Below are 27,335 nucleotides of genomic sequence, written 5' to 3'. Positions count from 1 at the left end.
TTAAGTGGTTAAGTGGAACTCCATTCTAGTGGAACCCCATCTGAAACTCACTAACTAGTTATGATCTGAACTCAATTAACTATACCCAAACAACCAGAAGAGCTTTACATTTTCAGAGTTTAATTTGTAGCCCATTAGTAGTATTTCTTTTCACCTCTGCAAAGGAAACGTGGACTTTGCAGAACTGCCTATATAGTGTTCTTACAAGCATGTTCATTTAAAATAGCCTTTATATTTCTTGTTGGCTGCAATGACAAATCTCATTAATCTTATTTCCATATCCTGCCTCTGTAATCAGAGTAATAAAGGTGTGGTCAGTGAAAATGCTGAGCTTTCTGCTTAACTTTTCCAGGGAGATCCTGGGGCTAGCAATAATGTTCCTGGTCCTAAGGGTGAAAAGGGAAACCTAGCATGGCAGGTAAGCAAGTAGTTCTATATTACAGAGAGAGGATTTGCATAATTGCTAAGTTCCATTGGCTGTCCAGTGGCTAAACAGCTCTTTTATTTTGTATTTTGCCTTTAGTGTATGTCTGCAACACAGAAAGCTTTGAGAAGTGCTAGATATTGTAAAAAAGAAAAAAAAGTTAAAAAGGTTAACAAAGATTATGGAAATATTCTCATAATATAGAGCTAACGGAAGGTATAGATTTAGTATAAATATATTATTCTATCACAAATTTACATCACCAACCTGGGAGTCACCTAGTAATGGATTATAAGGACACTGTTAAAAACCATGCTGGGAAAAATACGTTGGGTATCAACAGGCTGTACTCATTTTCATGTGTAACTGCTGTTTCCTCAGGGTGGTGGATACAGGTCAAAATGGAGTTTATCTAGAAAAGAGCTGGAATATGTGCTTATATAGTGATACCTGAATTTTTATGAGGTGTTTGAGCAATACTGCAAGAAAAGAAACGTAACAGAAAAGCACAGCCCATTTTACTGTCTCACTTTGTTTGGAAAGAATAAGCAAAGGTGATAAGTAGCTGAACAGTAGTATATAAGTGATGGTGGATGAAAGCTTAAGAGGGTGAGAACTAGCAACATGTGAGAAAAATCCACTGTTTTAGAAGTTTGATTCTATCTGAACAAGTAGGGTTGTGTGCACATGTTCAGACACGTCTGTATGCATGTATGTCTGTGGAGTGTGCTGAAAGCAGTAGAAAAACTGTGAGGGTCACTCTTTGGAGAATAATTCTGTTTTGATGACTTTTTGGAAACAAACCTCATCAAACTTTCTCATCCTAAGAAGTCTAGCTGAAAGACTGAAGTCAACAAAAATTATTTCACAAAAGCCTTGACCAAGTATCAGCTGTTAGCACCTGATGGATTGGAAATCCAAAGCAAGCATGATATCTCTGGTTTATAATTTTTGATTGTAAATGATTTGCAGAAAACAAGAATCAGCATTTAGTACGATAGAACTGATTGCAATTAAATTACTTAAGAAACAAAGAAGGAACGTACAAAGAAGAATGTGTAAGTACAAAAAAAAAAGAATATTTAAAGAGCTTGCTCACTACTTTGTTTTGCAGGGAGACCCAGGACCACGTGGACTCCAAGGAGAACAGGGTGATGCTGGCCCTGATGTAAGAATAGTAATCAATATAGGGTGGAATTGACTGGTACAAGATACAATGGGGTTCCCATTGAGAAAACCAATTTTTCGCTTCTGCCTTTTATCCCACAGTTAAAACTCCTGCAATGAGAGGGAACAAAAAATCTTTTAAAATTTTCATAGCGAAACGTGTTTGGCTTCAAATTTAATAGCTTATGTGTATTGCAATGTGTTTGGGTGGTTTTTTTTTTTTTTTTAAATCAGGAATTTGTTGTCCTGTTAATTTCTGGTCAAATTCATGTGAAGTCACAAGCCTTAAACTCAATGCAACCTTTTCAATGAACCTTAATTGCTTCATAATTTCACCATAGATAAATCTATTCCTTCTTCCTCCCTGTGACTGCAAGTTCCTTATGCCTGTTCAAGCCTATGTATAAAAACTCACTGTCAGCCGAGCTGCTCTTTTTAATCCACTGGAGACTGGAACTTATGACAGCACCTCTTCCAATCTGTCAGGTGCCTAATGCCAAAGTCTGGAATGATGATCAGTCCTTAGTCAGGCTGCAGAAACATCCTAAAGGCCTCTAGTGATGTGAGGTTTAACAGTAACGTTGACTAATGCTGCTGCGCAGTGTGCGGCAGGAAGTGGTGCAGACCTCTTAGCTCAGAGGGAAGAGAAGAGGGCTCTTGTTTGTTTTTATTTTAGCCAAGGGGCAGCTGACCGGGAAGGTGTTTTCCAGAATTTTGTTGAGATGCCTTCCCTCTGCTCTCACTAAAGGTCTAAAGCCTTTTTTTTTTTTTTTTTTTTTTTACTAAGGCTTACTTGTGTAAGAAGAATTTGTCCCAAATCCACTCTTTTCTCATATTTACCTTAAACCTTTCTTTGGAAATAATCTCCGTTTTCTATAAGCTATATTGGATTTGATTGTACGTATAATGTATTTTATTATAAGCTGTTGTTTCGCGTATTGCTCAGTGTTCTGGATGTAATCTCTCATGCCACTTCTTCCTAGGGCGCAGCAGGTCAAAGAGGCCCTCCGGGTATAAAGGTGAGTGGCTGACACTGCTGCTGCCTGTCTGTGTGCAGTAACATGTTCAGCCTCAGCGTTTGCTCTTCTTACGGGAGAAATTTCAGTGTGATCCAAGACACAAGTGTTTAACAATCAAAAGTCTATTTCAAGCCAAGGCAGCCTTTGGATCTCAGGTGGATGTACCAGAGGCCCTCCTGACTTGAAGGATTTAGAATTGGAAAGCAGCTTTCATTGAAATAAAAGGACAGTTACTTTTATTATTAAGGCAAATGTGGGAACATAAGTAGAGAAGAGACCATTGCTAAAGATGACGGGAATGAGTAATCAGGCTGCATTCCTGCAGCATAAGGCCAAAAGTCTGGCAGTTTTTTCCTCCTTTGCTGCTTGCACACAGATATATGCATGACGCGCATATGCAGCAGAGACAAAATTAAGGCAGGGTTTAAATGATAAACATAAACATAACAGTGTTAACTGCAGCTGTGAAAATTGGCTCAAAGCATATAAAAGAATCAAGATTTTGAAAACAATTTAATTTCCCAAATAGATATCCTAAGAGAATATAGTGTAGTTTAAATGCATGTATAGGACATAAGGAATAGGTCAACCCCAGTGCGTGCTGGCTGATCATTCCAGAAAGATCCTCTCGTGGAAAATCCGTCTCGTGAGCCAGAATTCACCTAGCTAATGCCTAAGGACTTGTACTGGGTTTAGCTGTTAATAAAAGGCACTGAACTAACACCCTCGCCAACAAGTTAACTTCCCTTGCAGTCAGCATGAACACGCCGCTTTTCACCATATCCTGAAAAGGACAGTTTTTTCAGGACTTCTAGTTCAAATTATCCATTGCTTTTTGTGATAAAAGGGAGACTAACTTTTTGAAATAGTTTAAAAAAAAAAAAAAGCACAGCTAGCCATTCTTTACAGTCAGAAGTAGTCAGCGGGCAGAAGGAACAGAAGGTGTGGTGTAGCCTCAGAGAGGTGTTTGTCACAGACAAGAACAACGCTGCAGTCTGTGTTCTGAAAGCAAAGCAAAAAAGACAGAAAGGAGAATAAACTAAAGGAAGGCATGAGAGAGAGGAAAAGGAAAAGGGGGGGAAATGAAAGAAGAAAAAAACCACCACCCTTCTGGGTTTCATTCAAAGTTAATTTAAATAGCTGAAAACTTTCTATAGGTTTTGGATTCTAGTAGAGTGTTCGTAAGAAATCTGTCCATTTTCATTGCAGTCAAAGGGATTTTTGTGGAAATCTATTTCTATTTGATTTTTTTACAGCTGGCATAGGCCTGGTATCAGTCTAGTAACTGATGTTCTGTGTTACAGTATTGTTACTCTGGCTACAAGTAAGCTTGCTCAAATGCGTGCTTTTTTTTTTTTTTTTTTGCTATTGTTATCTTTCATTTCATTCCTATGTTGGAGAGTGGAAGTACAGCCTTTTGAATGCAGTTTTCCTCAGGAGATTCTTTCCACAACCATCTGGAAAATTCCAGAAACCTCCTCCCTTGCCAAGATGGGGAGTATAAAGACATCTAATTCTAGGATGAATTGTGAAGTCATGTTTCCCTCTCAGAATAGCTCTCCATGGATAAGGGTGAAGGTGATCTGCCCTTGTGGCCCTGGCTTTATGACTTCTCGTGGTCTCTGCAGTGGACAAGGACAAGGGTAATGCAGAAATATTGCTGAGACCATGGTGTAAAACGCACTTAGCAAAATGCAAAGCAGATAGAACTGACCTCCTGTGCTGTAGCTCTTATATTCATCACACACCCTAAACAACAAAAAAAAGCTACTCAACTCTTGCTTTTTAATTGAGTTTTCTTCAGCAGGAATTTGAAGCTGCTTGAAAGCTGCTTGGGAGCATAGAAAAATGTTCTATCAACTGATAACTCTGTGCAGATACGAAATTATCTGTTAATGCACACATGACAGATGTTAATTGGTTTGGTTTGGTTGCTTTTTTGTTGTTTTTGTTCTGGCAGGGTGAGCGAGGAGATCTGGGGGAAGCAGGTTACCCAGGAGACTCTGGTCTTCCAGGCCCACAGGTAGCTAAAAGAACTTCTGAGTTCTTTTTAATGTTAGCTATGGAGAAGATGAGTTGTCAGTCTTGATCTTTTGTTTTTCTTTTGGAATGCTTTGTTTATTTCAACTAATGAATATTATGAGTAAGATTTTTCCCTGGCAAATCATGTCTGTAACCCTGAGGAATTAAATGTGGCAAGTTTCTCTTTTGGTTTATGTGGGTGCAGCTTCTAGTGAAATCAAAAGAGGAAAGTGAATATCAGATATAAGTAATTTAACCAACACATCTCTAGCTTACAGAATATTATCAAGCAGATATCTCCAAAATTAATTCATTAGAAGCTGCTAGCAATAAGTACATAAAATCTATTTCATTTTTGAATGTACTGTATATCCAGGGCGCATTGAAGAAAACGATATACTGGTTGACAAAACCAATGAGGAAAGCTCTGTGTTTTAAAAGTTTGCTTGATGGATTCATTTTGAAGAGAAATGTTGAATTTTGAAGTTTCACCTATGCAGTAAGGCTTGTGAAACAGGCAGTTGGATTCTGGTCATTGCAGCAATCTGATCTTCATTGAAAGGCTGTCAACATTGAACTGACTTTGTTTTCAATTGCTTTTTTACATCAGGGCCCAAGAGGACTACAAGGGATCAGAGGACCTCCAGGACCACAAGGCATGCCAGGCCCTCTGGTTAGCTTTAAATAATATATTCCTGTTATACACATTAGTGCTTTTCATTCTCAGTGTTGATATTATTCTTTATAAAGAGTTTTTAAAAAACTTACAGAAAGAAGAAATTGAGGATTTTTCAGTAGTTAGATAATCGTCACTGGTTTCATTAAAGTATGGACTGTGAGATTTAAGCTAGGGTATAATGAGGTTGTAACTATTGAGCGCTGGCTGCTGATCTTCTCACTTCTGTGATACTGTTGATATTGCGGGTTCTTATTCTAGAATTACACCAGTGTAACTCAGGATTGGAATGTCCTACTCTGTCAGCCTTGGGCATTTGCTTCAGTCATGTAATGATGCTCATGCTTACACACCCATTTGTATGTGTGTGTATATATATATATATATATTCATATTGTTTGTGCACATATGCATGTATTCACTAGGTATCTATGTAGATAGAAAAGAACATTCATGTCATACTTAATAACATTGTGAGAATTTTAAAGCAGTTGTACAGAAAACAGGAAATAACTGGAATGATAGCCTGACCAGTAACTCTTACTGTGGTCCTCAAAAGCCTGTTAATGTGCTAATACTTACACTGGTTCTGTAATAATTTCAAGTGGCAATGAATCCTTGCATGCAATGAGCCCTTGAGTCTTCACTGTGCACCTTTTAACTGATACTTCTGATTACAGGCTAGTCTGGGGGCCCCAGGTTCACCTGGCTCTGTTGGAAAGTTAGGTGCAAGAGGAGCAAAGGTAAAGATTTTTAAGGTACCTAATTGCAGCAATGTAACAGCATCATTCATTCAAGAATCTGACTGAAGAAGCATGAACTAACACTTGTGTTGTTCCTATGGAACATGTGAAGAATGTTAAGTTTTATAGACATTTTTAGATTGCGTGGGAAGGCGAGTGATGTGATCAAGGTAATCTTAAGGGTGTCAGAGCTATACTAAGACGTTTTTAGTGTTGCAATGACTGCTGTTGTGGTCATGGTTCTTGGTGGGGCCTGGCTTCTCACAAAATGCAGTAGGGATATGGCAGTGCTGACCCTTGAGCTTGTTTTATGATTCCTAGAATCTGTCCATTGAAAATATGTACCACTTAATCATAGCATATCTCAAGTTGGAAGGGACCCATAAGGATCATCGAGTCCAACTCCCTGCTTCTCACAGGACTGCCTAAAACTAAACTGTGTGACTAAGAGTGTCGTCCAGATGTTCCTTGAACTCTGTCAGGCTTGGTGCCATGACTGCTTCCCTGCAGAGCCTGTTCCAGTGACTGACCACCTTCTCGGCTAACAACCTTTTCCTAATATCCAGTCTGAATTTCCACGTTCAGTGAAGCATAGCTGCTTATTTTAATCTTTTTGTTCTAAAGATCCCTAACCAGTTCAAGGAACCTTGACTGTTACGATGTCTATTATACAGGAATGAATGTGGTGAGAAGAACTGAATCAACATGAGGTTAAACAGAAAGGCTTATACTAATAGGTGGTCCACATTATGGTTCACTTATAATAAATGTTATCCCTTACTTTGCTTTCGTTAATGTGTGTTGATATGAGAGACTTACTTTATTAAATAAAAATAACTCATTTTAGCTGTTGTTGCATCTCTGGATCTAAAAGGCATAAGTAATACCAGTTAGCTAAGCCTTTCAGTCTCTTTGAAGGGTTATTATATTCAGTGTATTATTACATTCAGTGACAGAGAGGTATCAGAAGGTCAAAGTGCTACTATGAGAAGAGTCACTGGGTGAAAACATGCAGTGAAGCAGTGACACAAATTAGGAGGAAACATAGGGATTTAACCCATCATACATTCCATTTTCTCAGTCTGGTTTTGTGCTGTTCATAGAATCATAGAATACCAGGTTGGAAGGGGCCTCAAGGATCATCTGGTCCAATCTTTATAGGCAAGAATTTGCACAGTCTAGATGAGACGGCCCGGCACCATGTCCAGCTGAGTCTTAAACGTGTTCAGCGTAGTGGAGTCAACCACTTCTGTGGGGAGATTATTCCAGTGATTGACTGTTCTCATTGTGAAAAATTTTCCTCTCGTGTCCAATCGTAATCTCCCTGGGAGTAACTTGTACCCATTACCCTTAGTCCTCACCATGTGATTCCTTGTAAAAAGGGAGTCTCCATCTTCTTTGTAGCTCCCCTTTCAGTACTAGTAATGTAGTACTTGTGATGAGATCACCTCTAAGCCTCCTTTTGTCAAGGCTGAACAAGCCCAGCTCTCTCAGCCTATCCTTGTATGGCAGGCTTCCCAGACCTTTGACCATCTTGGTGGCCCTTGTCTGGACCCCCTCCAGCCTGTCACATCTTTTTTGTATAATGGTGACCTGAACTGTACACAGTATTCCAGGTGTGGCCTGACAAGCGTCACGTAGAGTGTGAGTTTAATATTGAGGTTCTTGTTAGAAGAAAGCTCATTAAGAAAGTGAAAACCAAAAAAAGAACTGAAGGGAAGAAAACTTGCAAGAGAACTAAGAGCACAGTGCAGACAGCCTGCCTGAGAAATATTGTCTGCTATCAACAGATGCTTCAGGCTGGTAGAATTTCAGGCCGTGTCCTACTACCACTAATATAACTTTTTCCAGAAAACACTCTTTTCACTGGTAATTCTGTATAACAATGGGAGTTTTATTGAATGACAGTCTTTGGGGTTTGACTGCATCAATGCTCAGGATGTTCTGATTTGCCAAGTACTTTCCAGTTCCACCCCCAGGGAACCTTCCATGGAACATGGTCTGTAATGAAATGCTTTCAGCTGGCATCAAGGAGTCTGTAAAATGTATAAGCACACTTCATTCTAGCAGACAAGTTTATATTACAGAAAGAAGAATTCTCTTGAATGAGCCAAACTAATGCCTTTTATGTTTCAATTATAACAGGGTGAACCTGGTGACCCTGGAGAGAAGGGCCCAGTGGGACCAGCTGGACAGAGAGGCATGCCTGTGAGTCTTTCTGCCCTAGTTCAGGGCCCCTGTAGTTTAATACCCATCCATCTGAATTAGTACAGTTCATTCCCTTCTATTTTCTTTAGTTGATACAATTAAATTATGCCACATTTCATTCTCTGTTTCCTTAATGACACCAGATTCCTTGTGGGCTAGAGAGGATATCTTTCCCCTCAAGTTCTCTAGGAGAGAGAGAATACGCTAGAGGTGGGGCACACAGTGGAGCTGAACTGTGGCCTTAATCCTTGTTTTCTCTCTACAGATTTTGCCACCATTTGCTACTGCTTTTAGGCTGTTGTGTTAGCTTGCCCTACTTCATCAGTCTTAACAGCCTGGGCACCTCATTGTAATAGGACGTCTTTATTCCAAAATGGAATTGGACGTGAATCTAATTCTCTATTAAAAGCTAACTCATGATATATTCAACCTGTGCAGGGCATGAATGGCAGAGATGCCTACGGTCCTGAAGGGAGCAAAGGAGCAAAGGTGAGTGCTTAGAGTCAGGATTTCTCACAGTCTCCATTCTGCAGTGTCGAATCAAACACGATCATCCATTTTCAATTCAAAATTCTGAGGTTCAGTAAGAGGCTCAGCCTTCCCACAGCCAACCTTGTGAGAAATTCTGCAATAGGATATTCTTTTGAGAACTACTCTGTCTTACTCTTTCCCTTGATGCGTGTATGCATGTATGGGGGATTGTACTTCCTGGAGTACACAGTGCTTTCTCCCCACTTCAGTCTGCTTGACTAGCCACTCTTGTTGGCAAATATTGGTGGGCCAGCCACCTTGGACTCTCTTAATTTTTCTTCTTTCCAAGGAGGGATTCCTTGACTACCAAGGTGAGGGTGACGCTCTCCAACCATCATCACTGTTTTAATGTGAAATATTCTTCCTTGTGCTCCTATGGTCAGCAGTAAGATCTGAGGATTAACCTCTGGTTTGCTACATATCTAGAAATTCTTATCATTCCCTTCACAGCCCTGGAAAAATAGCAGTGAAATGCCCAGTTCTCGAAAAACATACAAGAATCCAGCTAAAATAAGAAGTATACAGAAAGGATGAGGTCAAAATCATTACACCAGTGGGTCAGTCCATGAGCAAAATGGTCAGGATGTTGGAAACAGCTGTAGTCCTCCTTTCAAAGAGTTTGTGTAGTGTTACAACACTAGTCCTTTCCTGTTGCTTGTGAAACAGAAGTGGTCCAATGGATCTCACTGGAGGCCCATCTGTTTCACTCTTCCTTTTTGTGGGAGAAGCAGAGTGCTGCAGAAGCTGCAGAAAAGATATGAAAGGCTTCCCAGGAGCTTCTCCAACTGATGAGTTCCTTTTTCTAAAGTCATTTAGAAAGAGTCTAATTCTAGAGTCATTTTTATTATAATGACTCTTGATGCTTCTTGTTATCCAGTCTCTTTTCTTGCCTTCTGAGCCCCAACGATTTCCTTTGATGGGGGAGTTTCACAGGTTACACGTTATATGTAAGACTAGTTCTTTTAATCTCTTGGAATCTCCCACTTGTTCATTTCAGGGCATATCCTCCTTGTTACAAGAAATGAGGAAAAAAAGGTTCTGCTAAATCTTCTTGTCATTATTCATTGTTTTAAAGGATTGACTTAAAGCCCTTCTTATACACTGATGTGTCTGCCCAAGGTTTGGCAGCGCCTGAATTAAAGCAATTAATAAAAACAAATAAAAAACCAATTCATCCTAGAACAGTGATCCAGAAAGGGTTGGTTTCCCCTGATAGCTAAGAGAACAGCCTGCATTATAGGTTTTACTTAAGGTTGCTATGAATTATACAGGTTCACAGTCACATTACACTCTCTTAGGTGTCATGTGGGGTCTATCTCCATGTAATTTTCTAGAAATTATAGGATAAAGTCATATGATGTTTGACAAGCATGTCCATTTTAATGGGAGGGACCTCTTAAAACAAGGACATACGTAAGTGATGTGAATTCTCATAGTTACTCTAATGTCAAGGAAAGATACACTTCAATTCTTATTGGTTTTTGTGAGAGTTCTCCTGTTTCTCATGTAAGGGCAAAGAACACACCAAGAACTGAAGTAACTGAAAACAGTTAATGAAGTGACTTCTAATATGCCAACAAAATATTATGGTATCACTGTTTAATATGGAGGGTACAGCATTTTGAAACTGCGTTCAAACACTGAGTTCTGAATGTTATGCTTTACTTATGATCACTGAACATGAATTCCACTGTGTTACTAGGAGGCCTAAATAAGTTTTGATAAAACACTGTCGTGGTTTAACCCCAGTTGGCAACTAAGCACCACACAGTTGCTCGCTCACCCTCCTGCCCCCGGCGGGATGGGGGAGAGAATTGGGAAAAAAAAAAAAAAAAGTAAAAACCATGGGTTGAGGTAAAGACAATTTAATAGGACAGCAGAGGAAGAGAAAATAATAATAATGATAAAAGAACATACAAAACAGGTGATGCACAATGCGATTGCTCACCACCTGCTGACCGATGCCCAGTCCATCCCTGAGCAGCCATCAATGCCCCCTGACCAACACCCCCCAGTTTATATACTGAGCATGATGTCATATGGTATGGAATAGTCCTTTGGCCAGTTTGGGTCAGCTGTCCTGGCCGTGCTCCCTCCCAGCTTCTTGTGTGCCTGGCAGATGATGGGAAGTTGAAAAGTCCTTGATTTAGTATAAACACTACTTAGCAACAACTAAAACATCAGTGCATTGTCAATGTTATTCTCATACTAAATCCAAAACACAGCACTATACCAGCTACTAGGAAGAAAATTAACTCTATCCCAGCCAAAACCAGGACAAACACTTATTTGAGAAATGGAATACTCTTGAAAATTCAGAAACTGTTGGAAATTTTTAAGATGTTCTTCTTTTAGATGAACAAGGTGTTAATCTAAAATGGTGTCATTTGAGATCAGAGTAGTAGCCACTATTACTTGAATGGAGTGGAATGCTAAGAATAATTTTGAAATTGTTTTTTGTTTAAAGACATCAAACACTAAGCAGATCACAAAGTTCTAGATTCTTATGAAGTTTTTGTCCTTTCTTTTGGTAGGGAGAATCTGGACTTATAGGATATCCCGGTCCAGAGGTATGATTAAATGGGCATGTTTGCTTTCTTTATGTATTGTTTTACATTATTTTTGTTTGGAAGTGGTTATCTATCTGTCTATCTTCTCCTTTCCTATAAAGTTCTGGATGTCATTAATCTTCAGGGAGAAGATGGGGACCCGGGTATTCCAGGAGCTGAAGGACCCAAAGGAGTTAGGGGTAGAAGAGTAAGAATGATAAATCTATTAACTCTGTGAAGAGTTCTGTGAGTAAAGCTCTTAAGTGTTTCTTCATCAAAAAATTTTGAAATTGGTTCTCACTCTGGTCTTTTATTGCCATATCCTGGGCAAGAGGTCTTGAGAAAATGCAGGTCTAAGTCTTTAGAGATGTTCGTTGCTAATAATTCTTAGGGGAAGTAGTCTATCTTTTGTAAATGCAGGATCCAACTCACATTATAGCTATAGAGGTTTTTCTCTGCTGAAATTCTGCACCTGTGTGTGCAATTATAAAGAATAAAACTTGTATTTCTATTTTTAGGGTAATTCTGGCACACCAGGTTCCCTGGGAGATCCAGGGGACCAAGGGCCATCAGGACCTATGGTAATATATTTTTATTTTAAAAAATCACTCTTAGATTGCTCTTAAACTTGCTGTTAGATTAATGGAATATTTAATAATTTTCATCTGGTAAACTATGTTTAATCAGCCTGGCAGTTGTATAGAGTTACATCTTGCCTGTGGATGTGTATGCACAAGAGCACCTGCTGTTGGAAATGGAACTGCAATGATACAATGCAGGGCAGAATTTCTTCCACAGTATTTGGTATTGTCTTTAGGCTGGGTAAATATCTAATTAAAAAAGAAGAGAGTACTAAAATATAGAACTGAGTTGTTCTGCTGAAAGCCAATGCATTTTTTCATTTAAAAAGAAAAGCCATGTAAAATCAGACTTGCAATTACAGGCAATTACTTAAAGCTTAAATTGACTGTAACCTGTTAATCCTTATATACAAGTAGACATCTTGATGTACTTTTCCAGTGCCTGTGATCTGTATTTTATACAACAAAAAGTTTTATTCTCTATCTAAACAGGGGAAAGGATCGTGGATTTCAGTAGGATTTAGGACTAACATTGTAGGCAGTTAGGAAAATCCCTCTATGTGTCTATCTTTATCTTGCAACATTTCTGCAAATCAGCTCCATGGTAACCAGAAATAATCTCTTCTGTTAATTATTTTCTTGTTAAACTTTCTTAAGCTTAGTCTTTTAGTTTAAATATGGAACATGATTGATAACAGTATCTTTACCTGTACAACATGGCCCATGGGATACCTGCAACTTAGAAAACTTTTTTTCTTTTTTTTTTGTCATTACACTGTGCTGGTCAATGAACATACCTGCCCCACTTTATTTTATGATGCTGGGCACCAGAACGGCCGAGAGTGCTAGCTGGAATGCATTGCCCTCCCTGCTGCTTGGCTGCTCATATAATGTTACAGACAGACAGACCTTGTGGGCTGATGAGCCAGATAGCTGTTGGCCTTGCCAGTCCATGGTCCAAGAACTCTTCAGAGAGATTTCAAGCTTAAGATCTCCTCTTCAGATGTAGAAGTGAGTGTGGAGCTTGGGAGGTATGGGCTTGGTGGGATTATTGCAGTAGCAGTGCATCGGTGAAATGGGAAAGGGGGAATTCTGGTGGAAGTAAAAGAGAGAAGGATGCAGGAAGGGGTACAGGTAGTAGGCAGGGCCAGCCATAACAGGCCTGTTTTACCCATCCTTCCTAACTTGGTGGCATGATTGTCTGTGTGGGTCAAGTCTGCACAGCTCAGTCACCACTAATAAGCTGCTGCAAGTAGCATTCATTAGGGCTCAGGCAATTCACAGTTAACCCTTGCTGAACAGTACCAAAAAAGAACTGGGACCTGCTGGGAAACAGATGAAGATAAAAGCATAGAATGGCTGTGATGGTGCTAGCAGCAAGACAGCAGAGGAGATGAGGAAGATAGCTCAGGCAGGAGATGGAGGAATGGAAGGTTAATTGGAGGGGGAAGCAACAAATATGGAGATGGGGTTGTAATTTGGGGTCGTAAGGAAGTGTATGATTTTGGTAAACTGTAGCGTTACGGTGGAGAGAGGCTAAGGTAAACGTTGTGGGATGTGGAGTTCAAATTTTTCTGGTGTATCTCACTGCAGCCCCCTGCAAGTAAGTGAAAATTTTTAGTAGTCTTGCTACACATCTGAATTGCACACATGATGAAAACTTTCAAGCTGCCTTGAAAAATGTTTGTTTCCCTGTATTTTATTCCTGTTCTGAAGATTAAACAATACTTTTATTTTGAAAAAAGATGCTTGGAATCCTGGCATTTGCCCACTGCTCCCAAGGAGAAGGCTGCAGAGTAGCCAAAGCTAGATAGGCTGGTTGAGCAGTCATGATGTGTGTATGGTCTTGCAGGATCTCTCAAGGAAGAACTGTGGGGATTGTACCCTGCAAGAGGAGAGGGCAAGCCTACCACATATCAGAGGTTGAAAAGGATGTAAGGTGCAGATAACTGAACCGCAGCACAAAAATTGCTGTTTAGAAAGGAAATCCAGTTCTGAATTATACTGGTCCTCAAGGGCAACAAGTATTGAGCATTTATAAAACCAGGAAGGAAAATGGACTGAGAAATAGGTCTGAGAAGTAGCCTGCAACTCTTTTGGGAACAGGTCCACAGAAATCCATGCTGGGAACTGATGTCTCCTCATATTTCAAATTCACAAATGGTTATCAGGGAAACACTGTATGCCTGCATTTTCTTTGGGCTACAGAGCCATAGATGGAAATATGTTATCAGGGTCTGATTTTCTGGACCTGTTTAATTTGTTTCAGGGTGCCAAGGGACCAATGGGCACCATTGTAATGGAAGTAAGTAATTACCTTACAGCTAACTGCACACTGCATGGAACTAACAGTTTTAGTCTTCTTCCATTTATAAGCACTGACTGCAATGAGCACAATTAGCTGTTAGAAAACCGTATCCTTTTCAAATACTTGTCAGAGTGCAGTGGGTTCTTCTGTTTTGCAAATAATCAAGGGCCAAGAAACAATTATGAGTATGGATTAACGCCATGTCCAAACTTTTACAAACTGTTGGACCGTTAATATTCCTTTCTCTGTTTCTTCATTCATATCAATTTACACACCGGCTCAGGTTTAGGGTTACTTTTCACCCTCTTGTAAAGGAAGTCATTTCCTCAGCAACAGCTGTTTTCACTGGGAATAGCAGGGCAGGATTTCTTCAGAATCCTAATCCCATGTAAAATGAACACTTCTGAGTAAAGGCTCCATCTAACCCTTGCATGGACAACTACCTGCAGACAATACTATTGCAGGTGTGTTCTATGCCCAAAAGGGTCCTCTCCTCCTTTGTGGACCTCTCTTTTCCTATGTGAGTTGCTATTGAAATGTCCATTCTCCTATGGAAGTGTCATTGCCTGGTGACCTCCTAGATCAGATTATTACATAAAATAAAGAATGGATAAATGGTTGTTCAGTACTCCAGAGCACGTTTAAATGCCAATGGAGCATGTCTAAAAAACCCCTTAGTTTCTGCAGCAGGGACAGAGCCCCTGTACTGTTTGAAATAGAGAGGAACTGGAATGTGTGATTCTGGATTTACTGTAGTGAGAGTTAGTTCAGGAGCTGGGATATAGAATCATACAATGTCCTGAGTTGGAAGGGACCCACAAGAATCATAGAGTCCAACTCCTGTCCCTGCATAGGACAACCCCAAAATTCACACCATATGTCTGAGGGCGTTGTCCAAATGCTTCTTGAATATTGTCAGGCTTGGCACTGTGACTACCTCCCTGGGGAGCCTGTTCCAGTGCTCCACCACCCTCTGGGTGAAGAACCTTTTCCCAATATCCAACCTAAACCTCCCCTGGCATATCTTCCCGCCGTTCCCTCAGGTTCTATCATTGGTCATCAGGGGGAAGAGATCAGCACCTGCCCCTCCTTGTGAGGAAGCTGTAGATCGCGATGAGGTCTCCCCTCAGTCTCCTTTTCTCCAGGCTGAACAGACCGAGTGACTTCAGCTGCTCCTCATACAGCTTCTCTAAACCCTTCACCATGACCTTCAGTTCAAACCAATAGTAAAATTCCCAGTCTGGGATGGTCTGGAGTTTGCCATTAATTGCTTTTTTGTTTTGTTCTTGCAGCCTTGTGAACTTGTGAATTTTACACGAAAAAACTGCCGTAAGTAGGGATCATCTTCTTTTACCTCTGATTCCACCTGGTCACTCTTCTTAAATGGAATAACCCCCACTGGAAACCCTGTAGACTGGCAGTTTGTAGCTGGGTTCAGTTTGATGATGGCTGGTAGTTGTTAACTCTGAGGGGTTTTCAGCAGGTGTATGAAACAGGCTTATGCTTTTTGCTTATTTTTCCTATCTCTTAGTTACAAAAACTGTAACAAATGTCTCTTGTCCTCATTTAAGATTAAATTAATTCTTTGGCATTGTGTCAACCCCCTTTGGAGAATTCTCTGAGAGAAGACTGTATTTGTATGTCCCCTGTCTTTCAGATTGGGAGTGTTCATTCTCTCTGACTTGTGTGCTCAGCAGAACCCAGAACAATTTCTGTAATTCTCATCTAGTAGAATTGCACTATTTTGAGTATTTGATTGTGGAAAAGGAGTGCTGTCTCTCACTGACAGATTCTGTCAGTTGTCTGAGCTTTGGATCAGGCTCTTTAGTAAAAGCAAGTGAATACGTCACTATTTTAATGAATATGAGTCCAAAATAATTTATTTGTTCTCCACCTCTTCATTCCAGCTTGCTCATCAGGTAAGCCCATCTGGCCTCTGCATGTCCATTCTTTTATAGACTTGAAGAAAAAACTAACAATGTTTGAGTTGTGGAAAGGTTCTCACACAGTTTTTTTTATTTCAATATACAGATACATGCCCAGTTTATCCAACTGAAGTGGTGTTTGCCTTTGATATGTCCGAAGATGTTACGCCAGCTGTGTTTGAAAGAATGAGGAACATTGTTATGTTATTGCTGAAGGCCATTAGGATCAGTGAAAGCAATTGCCCAACAGGCGCTCGTGTCTCTGTTGTTTCTTTCAATACCAATACGCGCTATCTCATCCGATTCTCAGAATTCCAAAAAAGCAACATGCTGCTACAAGCAGTCCAGAGAATACCGCTAGAGAGATCCACTGAAAAACGTAATATTGGGGCAGCCATGAGATTTGTTGCAAGAAATGTCTTCAAACGTGTTCGTCAGGGCATTCTCACAAGAAAAGTTGCCCTATTTTTTGCCAACGGTCCATCGCAGGATGATGTTGCTATCAGCACAGCTGTACTTGAGTTGAGTGCCTTGGATATCACTCCAGTGGTTATTGCCTTCAGTGAAGTGCCAAATGTCAGACGTGCCTTCTCAGTAAGTAGATAGACTATAGAAAATGGAGTTAGTCATCCATTTACTTGGTATCTACTAGTATTTGAGTAAAACATGCTCTCAAGCCAGGAAGTTTGACAGAAACTGTCCAATCCCTTATTAGAAAGGGGTATATTAAAGGTTACTATTTTAACAAAGAAACATTTGATTCACTTGACCATAATGATCACGATCTGACCTTTCTGCCTATGAATTATTTATGACTTGTGCTTTTAGACCAAGTCACAGAATCTCAATAACATTGTGTTAATTTCACTTGGTTGCCTATGCCGTTTCTCTTCTCAATTTGTGACACCATTTAATTAACAAACTGTGGCCCTAGCTTCTAGAAAAAATAGTAGTAGAAGGCTTCAAGTACACTAGTCTTTTTTCAAAAGAAAATTAAATTAAGCAGAACTCCTTTTGATAGCTGTATTACTGTTAGTACAGGAGAGAATTAACTTTTATTTTAAAATATGACTCCACATAAAAAGATAGTAAACAAAAATAAGCAATTCATTTTACCGGGTACCAAAGGAAAACAATTGTAAGTTTCTTTAAGGTTTCATAATATGGATTCCAGGTTCTTTCTCTTTTCAATTTATTTTTGTGTCATCTGTGCTCTGTTCTAACTTTTTCCAAATAAAATTCCTTCCAGCTGCTGTTTCTTCAAAATTATCCATATAGAAGGAAACTATGTTTACTTACATGTGACAAAAAGTGCAAAACTTGCTATCTGACCTACTACTAACCTAGTAGCATTTAAGTCAGCCCTTTAATCTTCCTGTTACATTTATTCTCATGCAGCCTCATATGTATTAGTCAATTCACATATTTATCTGGCTGAATGTTAATTTAGCAGAATGAAAAAATTCTGCTGACATATGAGAAGGAAGCTCACAGGTTATTCACTGGGTTGCTCCACAGCATAAACAGGAACAAGCATCAGTATTTTGTTTACTTAGTATAAACAGATTACAAATCCAAATGCATATGATGACATCTGGTATTTACAAAGGTGCTGGCTTTCCATAAATCAGTTTTTGGAGTAGAAAAGTTTAAAAAAGCTGTTTAGCAGAGGCAAAGGCAGAAATTCACTGCGCAGCTCTCCTTTATGATTACAGTGATGGAAAGGCAACCAACCTCACCACCACCACCCAAGAAAATGCAACATCCCTTTTTCTTTCAGATGGATTTCTGCCCTTGCAGTTGAGAGGTGATTTAATCTTCATGATCCTACCAGCCTGTCACCACACTTACTGGCTTTGGTTAGTTTGCTTTAGGAGCCTCAGTCTGGAGATCACTTAAACAGTCATTGCCAATTCTAATTCCTTTGAAGAGGCCTATCTGTAACATCCTTTGCAGACGTTAATCAGAAGTTAATTGTGTTGTGTATGTGTTGTGTATAACACACACAAAGGTTAAGTTTAATGCAAAGAAGTAATTGCTACTTTCCTCACCATTTTAGCTTATCTACATATATGGTTCATTTTCTGCAATATTATGATATTTTACAGCCATTTTTATTTATCTTAGTCCACAAGGAAATGTTTTTTCCCTTGAATCACGTTTGGATGGGGTTGGGTGGTCAGTGGAATTGTAGGATGTTGTTGGAGCTTCTTCAGGATTCCTCAAGCATTTCTGTGGTCAAATCTTCTACTGGGGAAGATTGTCTTTCTTCAGCTGATCACAGGCAATGCGTAGGTTGTACTCTTAGCTAATAAGCTGTGCTAACACCAATTAATTGTCATTAGCAGCTACACAAACCTGGCAATCTCTGTATGGCACAGCATGGAGTTAAACCTTTAGGCACAAAGCAGTTTCCTTGTAATGCTCCAGGGCAATCGGAATGCTCCAGAATGGCAACTGAAAAAGTCTTCTGCATACCTGTTCAATATTACAATAACAGTGAAAACACCATGTTAGGGATAGTATCTATTTTAACAGAGAAATAGTAATGACATTGAGTATTAAGAGCAAACATCTGTATTTCATGTATATCTTTTTAATGTTACTTTTGTGTCTGCTTTAAAATATAGATTGATGATACTAGAAGATTTCAATTATTGGTTTGGGAAAGACAACAGGATGAAAGTTTGGAGACCATCACGTATTGTACACTTTGCTTCGGTAAGACTTTTTGCAAATTCCAGCTGTTGTATTGGTCTTTTTACCCTTTCAATAACAAATCCTATAGATTTTATTTTGCAATGCGGTGTTGGGGAATTCTTATGGTACCCCTTAAACATGTTTGTACTTAAATATTTAAAAAAAAAAAAAAATTAATGAACAATGCATTGGGCAGAGTCCTACTGCCGTAAGTGGTTCTACAAGGAGTCTGCAAAGATGCGTTAAGAGCTGATTCCTTGTATACACTTGCACCAGCACCAATCCCATGAGCGGTTGCACAGGGCGACTCAGCCCAGCTCTGCTGCCCAAAGGTGGACCCTGAGTCCTCCCATTCCAGGATGGCTACAAGACAATGCTGTTGCTGTTTCTTGTCATCACCAAGAGAAACTGCACTCCCTTACAGGGAGTTGTTCTGTCTCTGGCATTCCTGCTCCCAGCCAGTTTAACCCCTTCTGCAACTGGGCCGCCTTGCCCTCTGTGCCAGATCATTCCTTGGTTACAGATTACCACTGCTGAGAAGTTACAATTTGAATTTCCCCTTCAGTGGCTGGTAAGAATTAGAATCTCAAAACCATAAAAGCTGTTTAATTAGTTGCAGTCTCAGCCATGCAAAATGGATTATTGTGCTTGGCATCTGCTTTTTAACAGAAATGCACTTGAAATAGCATTATGATTCTGGGAAACCAGGCTCATTTACTGTAAATTCTACGGGGGGGGGGGGGGGGGGGGGAGGGGAGAAGCTACTAAATTATAATATTTCAGAATGCTGAACAATGGTCTGAGATTAAAAACAGAGTTTGTTCCAGTGTCCTTTACAATGTTTAGATTTCAATAGAAGAAAATTTCTCAAGGGAACTTATCTGTTAAATTTTACCTTATGAATGTTTTTTGCTCTCATGCCTAAATAATTTCCCATGATATTTCAAAACTTTGTTCAGCAAGTCTCATCTATTCTTTATTAGAGCAACAAGATTTCAAGTTGCCAAATTGATTTTTTTTTATAATTAAAATTTAAGAAAAATAATATAGATGAGTAGGACTGTGTGAAGTTTTTTTCTAAACTATTGCTTTTGTTGTATTGCTAAATAGTTTGCTGCCTGTTGGCTCCTCCTCTCTAGATAAATGCAAGCCAAGTACCAACTGCGAGGTGCCCTTTTCTCCCCCTGTTCTGATGGATATGGATATCACTTACATCATGGACAGCTCTCGCAGCATCAGCAGTGAAGAGTTTCAGAGAGCCAAAGACTTTGTGAGCAAAATGCTAGATCAGTTTGTCATTTCCTCACAGCCAAATGAATCATATGGAGGCATCAGAGTGGCACTGGTGCAGCAGGCTCCCAGGGGCTTCCTGCCTGACAGAAACCAGACCCCTGTGGCCTTGGAGTTTGATCTAGTCACATACAGCAATAAAGATTTGATGAAGAAACATATCCAAGAGTCTGTTCACCAACTGGAAGGGCCATCAGCCATTGCTTCTGCCCTACAGTGGACGGTTGAAAATGTATTCTTTAAAGCCCCCAGACAAAGAAAACACAGGGTCATATTTGCAATAGTTGGAAGCAAAACAAGCACGTGGGACAGAGAGGAGCTGAGAGAGATTTCACTCGGAGCCAAGTGCCAAGGATTCACCTTGTTCACTCTTGCGCTTGGCAATGATGTGAGTGACAATCAGCTGATGGAGCTGTCAAGCCCCCCCACAGACCAGCACTTACTCACATTGGGCAAGTTTTCAACACCTGAGATGGTATACGCTCAGAGGTTTAGCCGGGCATTTCTAAATCTTCTACAACGTAAGTAACATGCAGTGATGTTTGCTTAAGTTATGGAAAGAAAGAGAAATGCTGTGTAGAAAATGGTAGTCGGCGTATATGCACTATCATTCAGTTTCTAGTCATAATTCACCTAGCCAGTGAATCTTTAATTTGCTGCAGATGCTGGACACTAATGGAAGTCCCAGTAATGACAGAACATATTCTAATGGTGCCTTAGGCCAAAGCCTTACGTATTTTTTCTCCCTTAAGTTTGTATTTAATGTGTGGCTTTGTTGACTCTACTTTCACTAAGAAAGACCATTCTTCAGCTAAGAGAATAAAGTTATATTCCTGATTTAGGCCTGCATTTCTACTCTGACCATTGGCAAGTCCAGATTTACTGAGCTGTTTATGCCTATTTAGGCTTTGGGGCAGATACAAGTTTAAACATTTAGCAGATTTGGCATTAACCTCTTTTTACTGCAGTTATTCCTCCTCTGTAGAGCAGAGAAAGAACTTCACTTTTCAAGACACATTCATGCAGATTAGCAGGTCTTAGGTGCTTTGAAATACAAACAAGAGAATATCAAGAAGGAAACTGTCACTGATTTAAAATCCTCATAAGAAGCATGTACTTAGAGATGTCAAAGTTTCTCTAGAAGGATAAATAGTGTATTACAGAGCAAGACAAAAGTATAAAAGGTTGGTTCAGGAGTCGTTCTCATCTAGCTGATCTCTAACATAATTTTCATTTTCCTGGACATAGTGCCAGTCACTCTAGATAACGTTGTGTTACTTACTGAAAGATGCAAACTCCAATTCACAACAAAAAAACCATATAGTGCCTTTTATTAAATATACTGGGGTTTGGAGGACTTTAAAACTCACCCGTGGTATTTGTGCTTTCCCCACAGAAGAAATGAACAGTTATCCTCCACCTGAACTTCAAGAAGAGTGTGAAAACTTAGATGAGGGAGACACACAACAGGAAGTGTCTATGATTGAAAGGTTTGGAATTGCCTATTAAACTTTTTGAGTGTGTATCTCTGAACATAAGATTTCTCCCTTTGGGTTAGTAGTTATATTCAAAGTAGCTTTAACAGAAACATGATCAGGATCAAAAATTTTTTTCATGGTATTCAAAAGGAATGAACCAGATGCGTTTTTTGAGGCCATATTTGTGCTTAAATACTTTTTTTTTTTTTTTTTTTTTCCCCCTCCCCCCTCCTTGGAAGGATCCCTTTTCCTGGAATTGATGCAACTGGTTACGGTCATGGTTTAGAAGACATTGAAAGAACTGAAAGTAGAGTCCTGGAGAATATTAGAGAGACCACTGCAGAACTTGTGTACACGATACCAGAAATGAGATATGGTTATGGGGAGAGTGAGTATTTCACAGAGGAAGATGCTGAAGGAGAAAAGCCACAAGAGTATGGAGAAGCTCGGGAGGAGAACGAGGAAAACTTAGAGGCAACAGTAGAAACTAGAGCTGCCTATAGTGACTATGGTATGATTTTAGAATATGAAAATCTTTTTTAATTCAGTAAAAAGACTCTAAATTGTGAAGGGCTCAGTTGAATATTTACACAGTATGAAGCATTTCCATTAATTACATTTCCCAAAGTGTTTTGTCACCATATGTTTGTACTCAGTCCAAATCTATACAGTAGACTTCATAATTAAAGGCTGAACTGCAGGTGTCATTATGACTTTAGTTTTGATTTGTAACTTTTCGTAATAATATAAAGTTCTAATCCCCTTTACTAAAACAGCTGAGCATTTTAAATCCCCAAGTTGCACTGTAATTACTGAGTTACTCCTGCTGCTAACTTAGCTCAACATGGAGAAGCTAAATATCTCTGCTACAGTCTGTTCCTGTAGGAAGAACAGGATCCCTCAGCAGAGGTATCTTATAAAAATATTTATTCTTCATGTTTTTTACTTTGCTTCCTAAATATGCATTTGTCTTTGCAGATTTGCCATTTGATACAATAGGTATGGGAAGCTGATTGTGAGATAATTTGTCACCAAGATTCTTTTAAGGCTATTGAGTGTTTTTATTGTTTAGGCTACAATTGGAGAGAATTTCTGTGAAAAAAATGCAACGGTGTCTGCATAGCTTTGGGCATGGTAGCTCGTTACTACAGCTGCCATCCCAGTGTCTTTCATCCCTCTCCACTCAAAAATGATTCTGGGAATGTCTGGTAGCCCCATCCCTGATGAGACAGGAGCAGTGCTTTTGCAAAACTGTTTTAATATTGGATCTTTAATTAGGAGCTAACGTACCTCTGGGAATGCCATAAATCCACAGTGCATGACAGACTTGCTGAGCACAGATGGAATTGGTCCTGTTGCCCGACTGCATGTATACACTCTTGAAGTAGTGCTCCCATTAATCATTTCATGAACTCTGTGGTCACACAGAAAATTCAATAGCATGAAGGTATGTTACTGTTTATACTTTACAAATAAAGTATTTTCTGTGAGGAAGTAGTCAGGGTCATTGCACTGATGATGTGAACAGTGACCTGAGCCACTTACGGGAGACACATGAACTGCTGTTCCCAGTCCTGAGTTGTAATTAGTGACCCAACAGTTTACTTCTAAATACATGTAGATAGTTCCAGAACTTACCTTTTGAGAGATACACTTTGTACTGATCTATTGCTTGAGATTATTATTTTTCAGTTGATTAGGAGGAGAAGGTTATGTCATTTTAAATCTTTAGGTTGGGTAGTTTTATCAGTATTTTGCTTTACTTCTCAGTGCTTTCCCTTTCATGTCGTACCGATACCAAAGTCTAGAGCTGCTCTTCTGACTTCATTTGAGTAACTCTGAATTTACATTGGTAAAACCTGGTTAGATCTGTACTTACTGAATACCAGATTGCTACGAAGTATGCTAGTCTCACCTACTTTTGGGATAATTTATGCAATGTATATCTATATTACTCTGGGATTTGGCTAAGAGACTATCATGGATAATTTAACCATCTATGTATGTTCATTTATGAAATTTTAGTGATGGATACCAGTATAACAAGTTGGAATAAAGAAGAGGGACATTCTGAAAAGCTTTATTTACCTAGTCCCTATAGACCAGGTGTAAACATTTTACAATAATTTTAGTAAAAAGTCTGTGTTGGAAGACTAAAGACCTTTTAGCATTCCTTCTGTTTTTGCCACTGAAAATCTAGTTGTTTCAGACATTCTTTCTGGTTAAATCAATCATAAGAAGAGGGACTTCAGGCCACGCCGGCACTGTGGGTTTGTGGATGAATACTTAGTGAATCTTAGACCTTGAATACTGGCTACCTTTCCTCTGCCAGTTTGCACTGAACATTACTTTTCCCTGAAATTACAATGCTGAGAAGGGTGAATCCTTCTTTCATTAAATCTGTCTCTTATTTGCCTTTTCCAGATGCGTGTGACCTTGTTCAAGATAGTGGAGAATGTCAGAATTACATTCTGAAGTGGTACTATGACAAAGAGCAGAAAATGCGTGGTCAGTTCTGGTACGGGGGCTGTGGAGGCAATAAAAATAGATTTGAAACGCAGGAAGAATGTGGATTCTTGTGTATAGAGTCTTCCTAGTGCAGAGACACTTAAATTACTTTAATTCTTCAGTTATGCTATCAGGGTGATGGGGAAAAGCAATTGAAAGAGAAAGCTTTACATAGCCACTCGGCTCCCACGTTTCTGTTGAAATAAATACTTGATTGTGCAGTTGTTATCTAGTAACTTAATAGTGAAAATAAAATTAAAACTATTTCTCAGTTGATCTAATACAACATGTTGAGTACAGAGAAACTTCTGTTAGCCAACAGTATATTGTTTAAAAGGGATAAAAGTATTGAATTTGACTTTGTTCTATAAACACCAAAATGTGCACTTTTAAAATGTACTGAACAAAATAAAACAATACCTCAGAAATTGTCATGATGCGATACATCGGATGCAAGACACTAACGTCAAAATGTTTTGATGCATTTGCTTGCATTTATCCTGCTTATAGAAAATACCAAAAAGCATTTAACCCTCAAAGGACATAGGCTTCCTAGCACTTACTTCACTGTGATTTAGAGGATTTTCTACCATAGAATCATTCTTGGCTTTTTAATTTTTTTCTGAATAATCCAACATGTGAATAAAGTCAATCATTCTCAAATATTTCACTTCTGCTCTTAGTTCTTGAAACAGATGTAAGTGTATTCTCATAGTGTGGCTTCTTACATGTAAATAAGCATTGGTCCCTTTCCCTTGTTACCAAAGCTTAGACAAGTGCATTTATTTTAGAACATCAGATTTTTGTGGTTGCTCTTGAGGAAAAGAAAAAGCCCTGAGGACATCTTCTGATTAAAGATAATAAATGCAGGCAGATGGGACTTAGCTGAGCTTTCACGCTCTGCTGACTTACCCAAACTCTGCTGTTGCCCATTTTATGTTGGTAGAAGTCATGGTGCATTTAACTTTGTCACCTTGGGCCACTCTTTGTAGAGGTGGCTGTACTCACCTAGAATTTTGTTCTTCTCTGTATTTGTCTACAGTAAGATAGGTATCTTTTTAGATTTGCACAGACTACTGGCCAAGAATTCCTCAAGAAACTTTTAAGGAACATACATGAACTTGGATTTCCAGAGCCTGGTGCTTTTGGCTGTCACCCACAGGTCACCGAGAGGGAGTCTATTGTAAACAGTAACTTTGAACAGTGAACTCTTGTGAGGCTCTGCCAGCCTCAGGGCTATAATAATGCTGAGCAACTCAATGCTAAAGGTGACAGTGCCACCCTTAGCTCAGCTGAGGAGGGGTCAAAATGTCTCATGGGTTACTGCTACTGACCCAAAGTCTGAGTGGGGATGGGTGAGTTGATGAAGCCATTGGTCTTTCACCTTTGGGTTTTCTTGCAAGTGACAGAATGGGACTGCCATGGAGTCGGAGATACTCTACTCTGTTTTTGTTCTTTTTCTGCATTTGTGACTGGGAAATGTTACTTAAGGAAGGCACCTTAGCTATCTGTTTGGGGGCTAGAGCTGTTTTGTTTATTTTGTGAAGCGATAAATTGAACCTGGGTTTGCTTTTTACTACAGTATGTGCAGTGCTTTTAATTCTGAAGTGTTTAATATCTAGATTTCCAAAATGCTGTTCTCTTTGTCTGGTAGCTGTTTCTTCACAGATGCTGCCAGTTGGCAGTAGTTTCTCTCCTCTTTCAAAATCAACACCTCCCTCCCCTTAAGGCAGGTGTACATGAGAAGTGAGTTTGCCTTTTTTGGAGAACTAGGTTGTTTTTTACATGAGACTCACAGGAATCTTCTCTCTAAGGCAGGACAGCTTGGCAGTTTGATCTCCTATTTTCTTTAGAACTGTAATGTTCTCATTCTGCTCAGATAAGTAAATAATTCTTTTGCTTGGAAGGGAGAAGTTAAAAATCAAACATCTCTGTACTTGTAGCAGAAGCAGTTTTTGATATCTCGGGTTCTCTTTGGCCTGAGAGACATGGAGTCCCCTGATGTATCTCAGCTGCCTGCAATCCATCTCTTCCTTTCAGTTGGCCCTTGTTATCTGGGGCTAGTCTTGCTGCTGGCTCAAAATTCTTGTTTTTCAGTGAGGGAACAGTCCTGCTGCGTGGGATCCTCTCTCCTTGATAAGGAGGAATTTATATGTCAGTGTGGAACTGACCAGCTCGTGCTTTCTACACGCACATCTTCAATCTCATTACCTCAGATGGGCTTGTTGATGATCCTCTTTCTGGAGTGATGCAGGATAAGACCAACCAGCGCCCCCCTGCCTTGAAGAATGACTCTCAAAGCCTCCTAATCTGTTCTTCCTTCTTCTTTCATCCCTGGCATAAATCCCCTGGGCTGTTTTCCAAAGGGAGGAATATGCTGTCTACCACAGGAATCTTAGGGGTCTCTTGTCTAACCCCTCTCTCATCCTTCTGTTTGTGTCAAATGGTCCAGCAAGCAGCAGGCTTTTTTTTTTTTTTTTTTTTTCCTTTTCAGACATATGGAATACTATAGCAATTCAGATCAGTTACACAAGATAACATATGAAAAGAATTATTTTGTGGGCAACTGACCAGACTTCTCTTACTGCTGCAGATGGTAAAATGTTTTTGTGAAATACTAAGTTCTAATGCCAGTGAAGTATTCTGGTGTTGCTGCTTCTAGGCACGTAACAGTCTTTTGAGACAAATCTAGGTGCTGAATTTCATATGTTGTCTGAGTTGATTCTGTATTTTTGGTGCTGTGGGCACTTAAACTTCAGAACATTGCTCTAGGTAATGGAGTATCTAGCACCTACTTTTTTTGAATCCTTGGCATTCTTTTGAATGGCTGTGGTGTAAACGGATGATGGAAGTGTAAAAGGATCTCCAACGTATGGTGTGGCACGTAGTGATCTCCTCAGGTCAGAGCATGCCCTTCCTCCCATCCTGTCCCCCAGGTGCCTTTGTGCAGCTGTGCTTACGTAGCCTGTGCTACCATATGTCTTCTCCTGCAGCGGGCTCCAGTTTGAAAGCAGTTTAAACACTGTAGCTCAAGGCCTTTGTGCCAATGCTAATAAATCCTGCTTTTTAAAGACAAATTAGTTAATATAGGAATACCTTTCCATTAACAGAGTAGAAACTGGGGTATGACTATTTGTACTGGTATATGACTGTCTGCCATGAGATAACATCTCTCCTCTAACAAAAGCAGTCTTCTGAAGATGTAC

The 27,335-nt window shown here is 39.5% G+C and overlaps 1 protein-coding gene across 1 annotated transcript in view; it reads left to right on the top strand.

Moving 5' to 3' along the window:
- Positions 1-24,710, top strand: part of LOC104018488 (collagen alpha-4(VI) chain-like) — a 70,963-nt gene extending 46,253 nt beyond the window's left edge. The window contains exons 16-35 of the mRNA XM_087735118.1: positions 353-418; positions 1,539-1,592; positions 2,575-2,610; positions 4,571-4,633; positions 5,243-5,305; positions 5,989-6,051; positions 8,197-8,259; positions 8,698-8,748; positions 11,325-11,360; positions 11,485-11,547; positions 11,858-11,920; positions 14,190-14,225; positions 15,521-15,557; positions 16,136-16,147; positions 16,260-16,747; positions 18,784-18,874; positions 19,993-20,664; positions 21,540-21,633; positions 21,861-22,132; positions 24,046-24,710. Coding sequence (XP_087591244.1) covers positions 353-418; positions 1,539-1,592; positions 2,575-2,610; positions 4,571-4,633; positions 5,243-5,305; positions 5,989-6,051; positions 8,197-8,259; positions 8,698-8,748; positions 11,325-11,360; positions 11,485-11,547; positions 11,858-11,920; positions 14,190-14,225; positions 15,521-15,557; positions 16,136-16,147; positions 16,260-16,747; positions 18,784-18,874; positions 19,993-20,664; positions 21,540-21,633; positions 21,861-22,132; positions 24,046-24,218 — 2,496 coding nt within the window. The 3' untranslated portion in view covers positions 24,219-24,710. The remainder of the gene's footprint in view (positions 1-352; positions 419-1,538; positions 1,593-2,574; positions 2,611-4,570; positions 4,634-5,242; positions 5,306-5,988; positions 6,052-8,196; positions 8,260-8,697; positions 8,749-11,324; positions 11,361-11,484; positions 11,548-11,857; positions 11,921-14,189; positions 14,226-15,520; positions 15,558-16,135; positions 16,148-16,259; positions 16,748-18,783; positions 18,875-19,992; positions 20,665-21,539; positions 21,634-21,860; positions 22,133-24,045) is intronic.
- Positions 24,711-27,335: the final 2,625 nt, after the last annotated feature.

Source organism: Nipponia nippon, unplaced genomic scaffold (genome assembly GCF_047370975.1).
Source record: "Nipponia nippon isolate SJK-2023a ecotype South Korea unplaced genomic scaffold, ASM4737097v1 scaffold_1, whole genome shotgun sequence".
NCBI classification, from domain to species: domain Eukaryota; kingdom Metazoa; phylum Chordata; class Aves; order Pelecaniformes; family Threskiornithidae; genus Nipponia; species Nipponia nippon.
The sequence above is the reverse complement of the archived record's forward strand: the minus strand, read 5'-3'. Positions and strand labels throughout refer to the sequence as shown.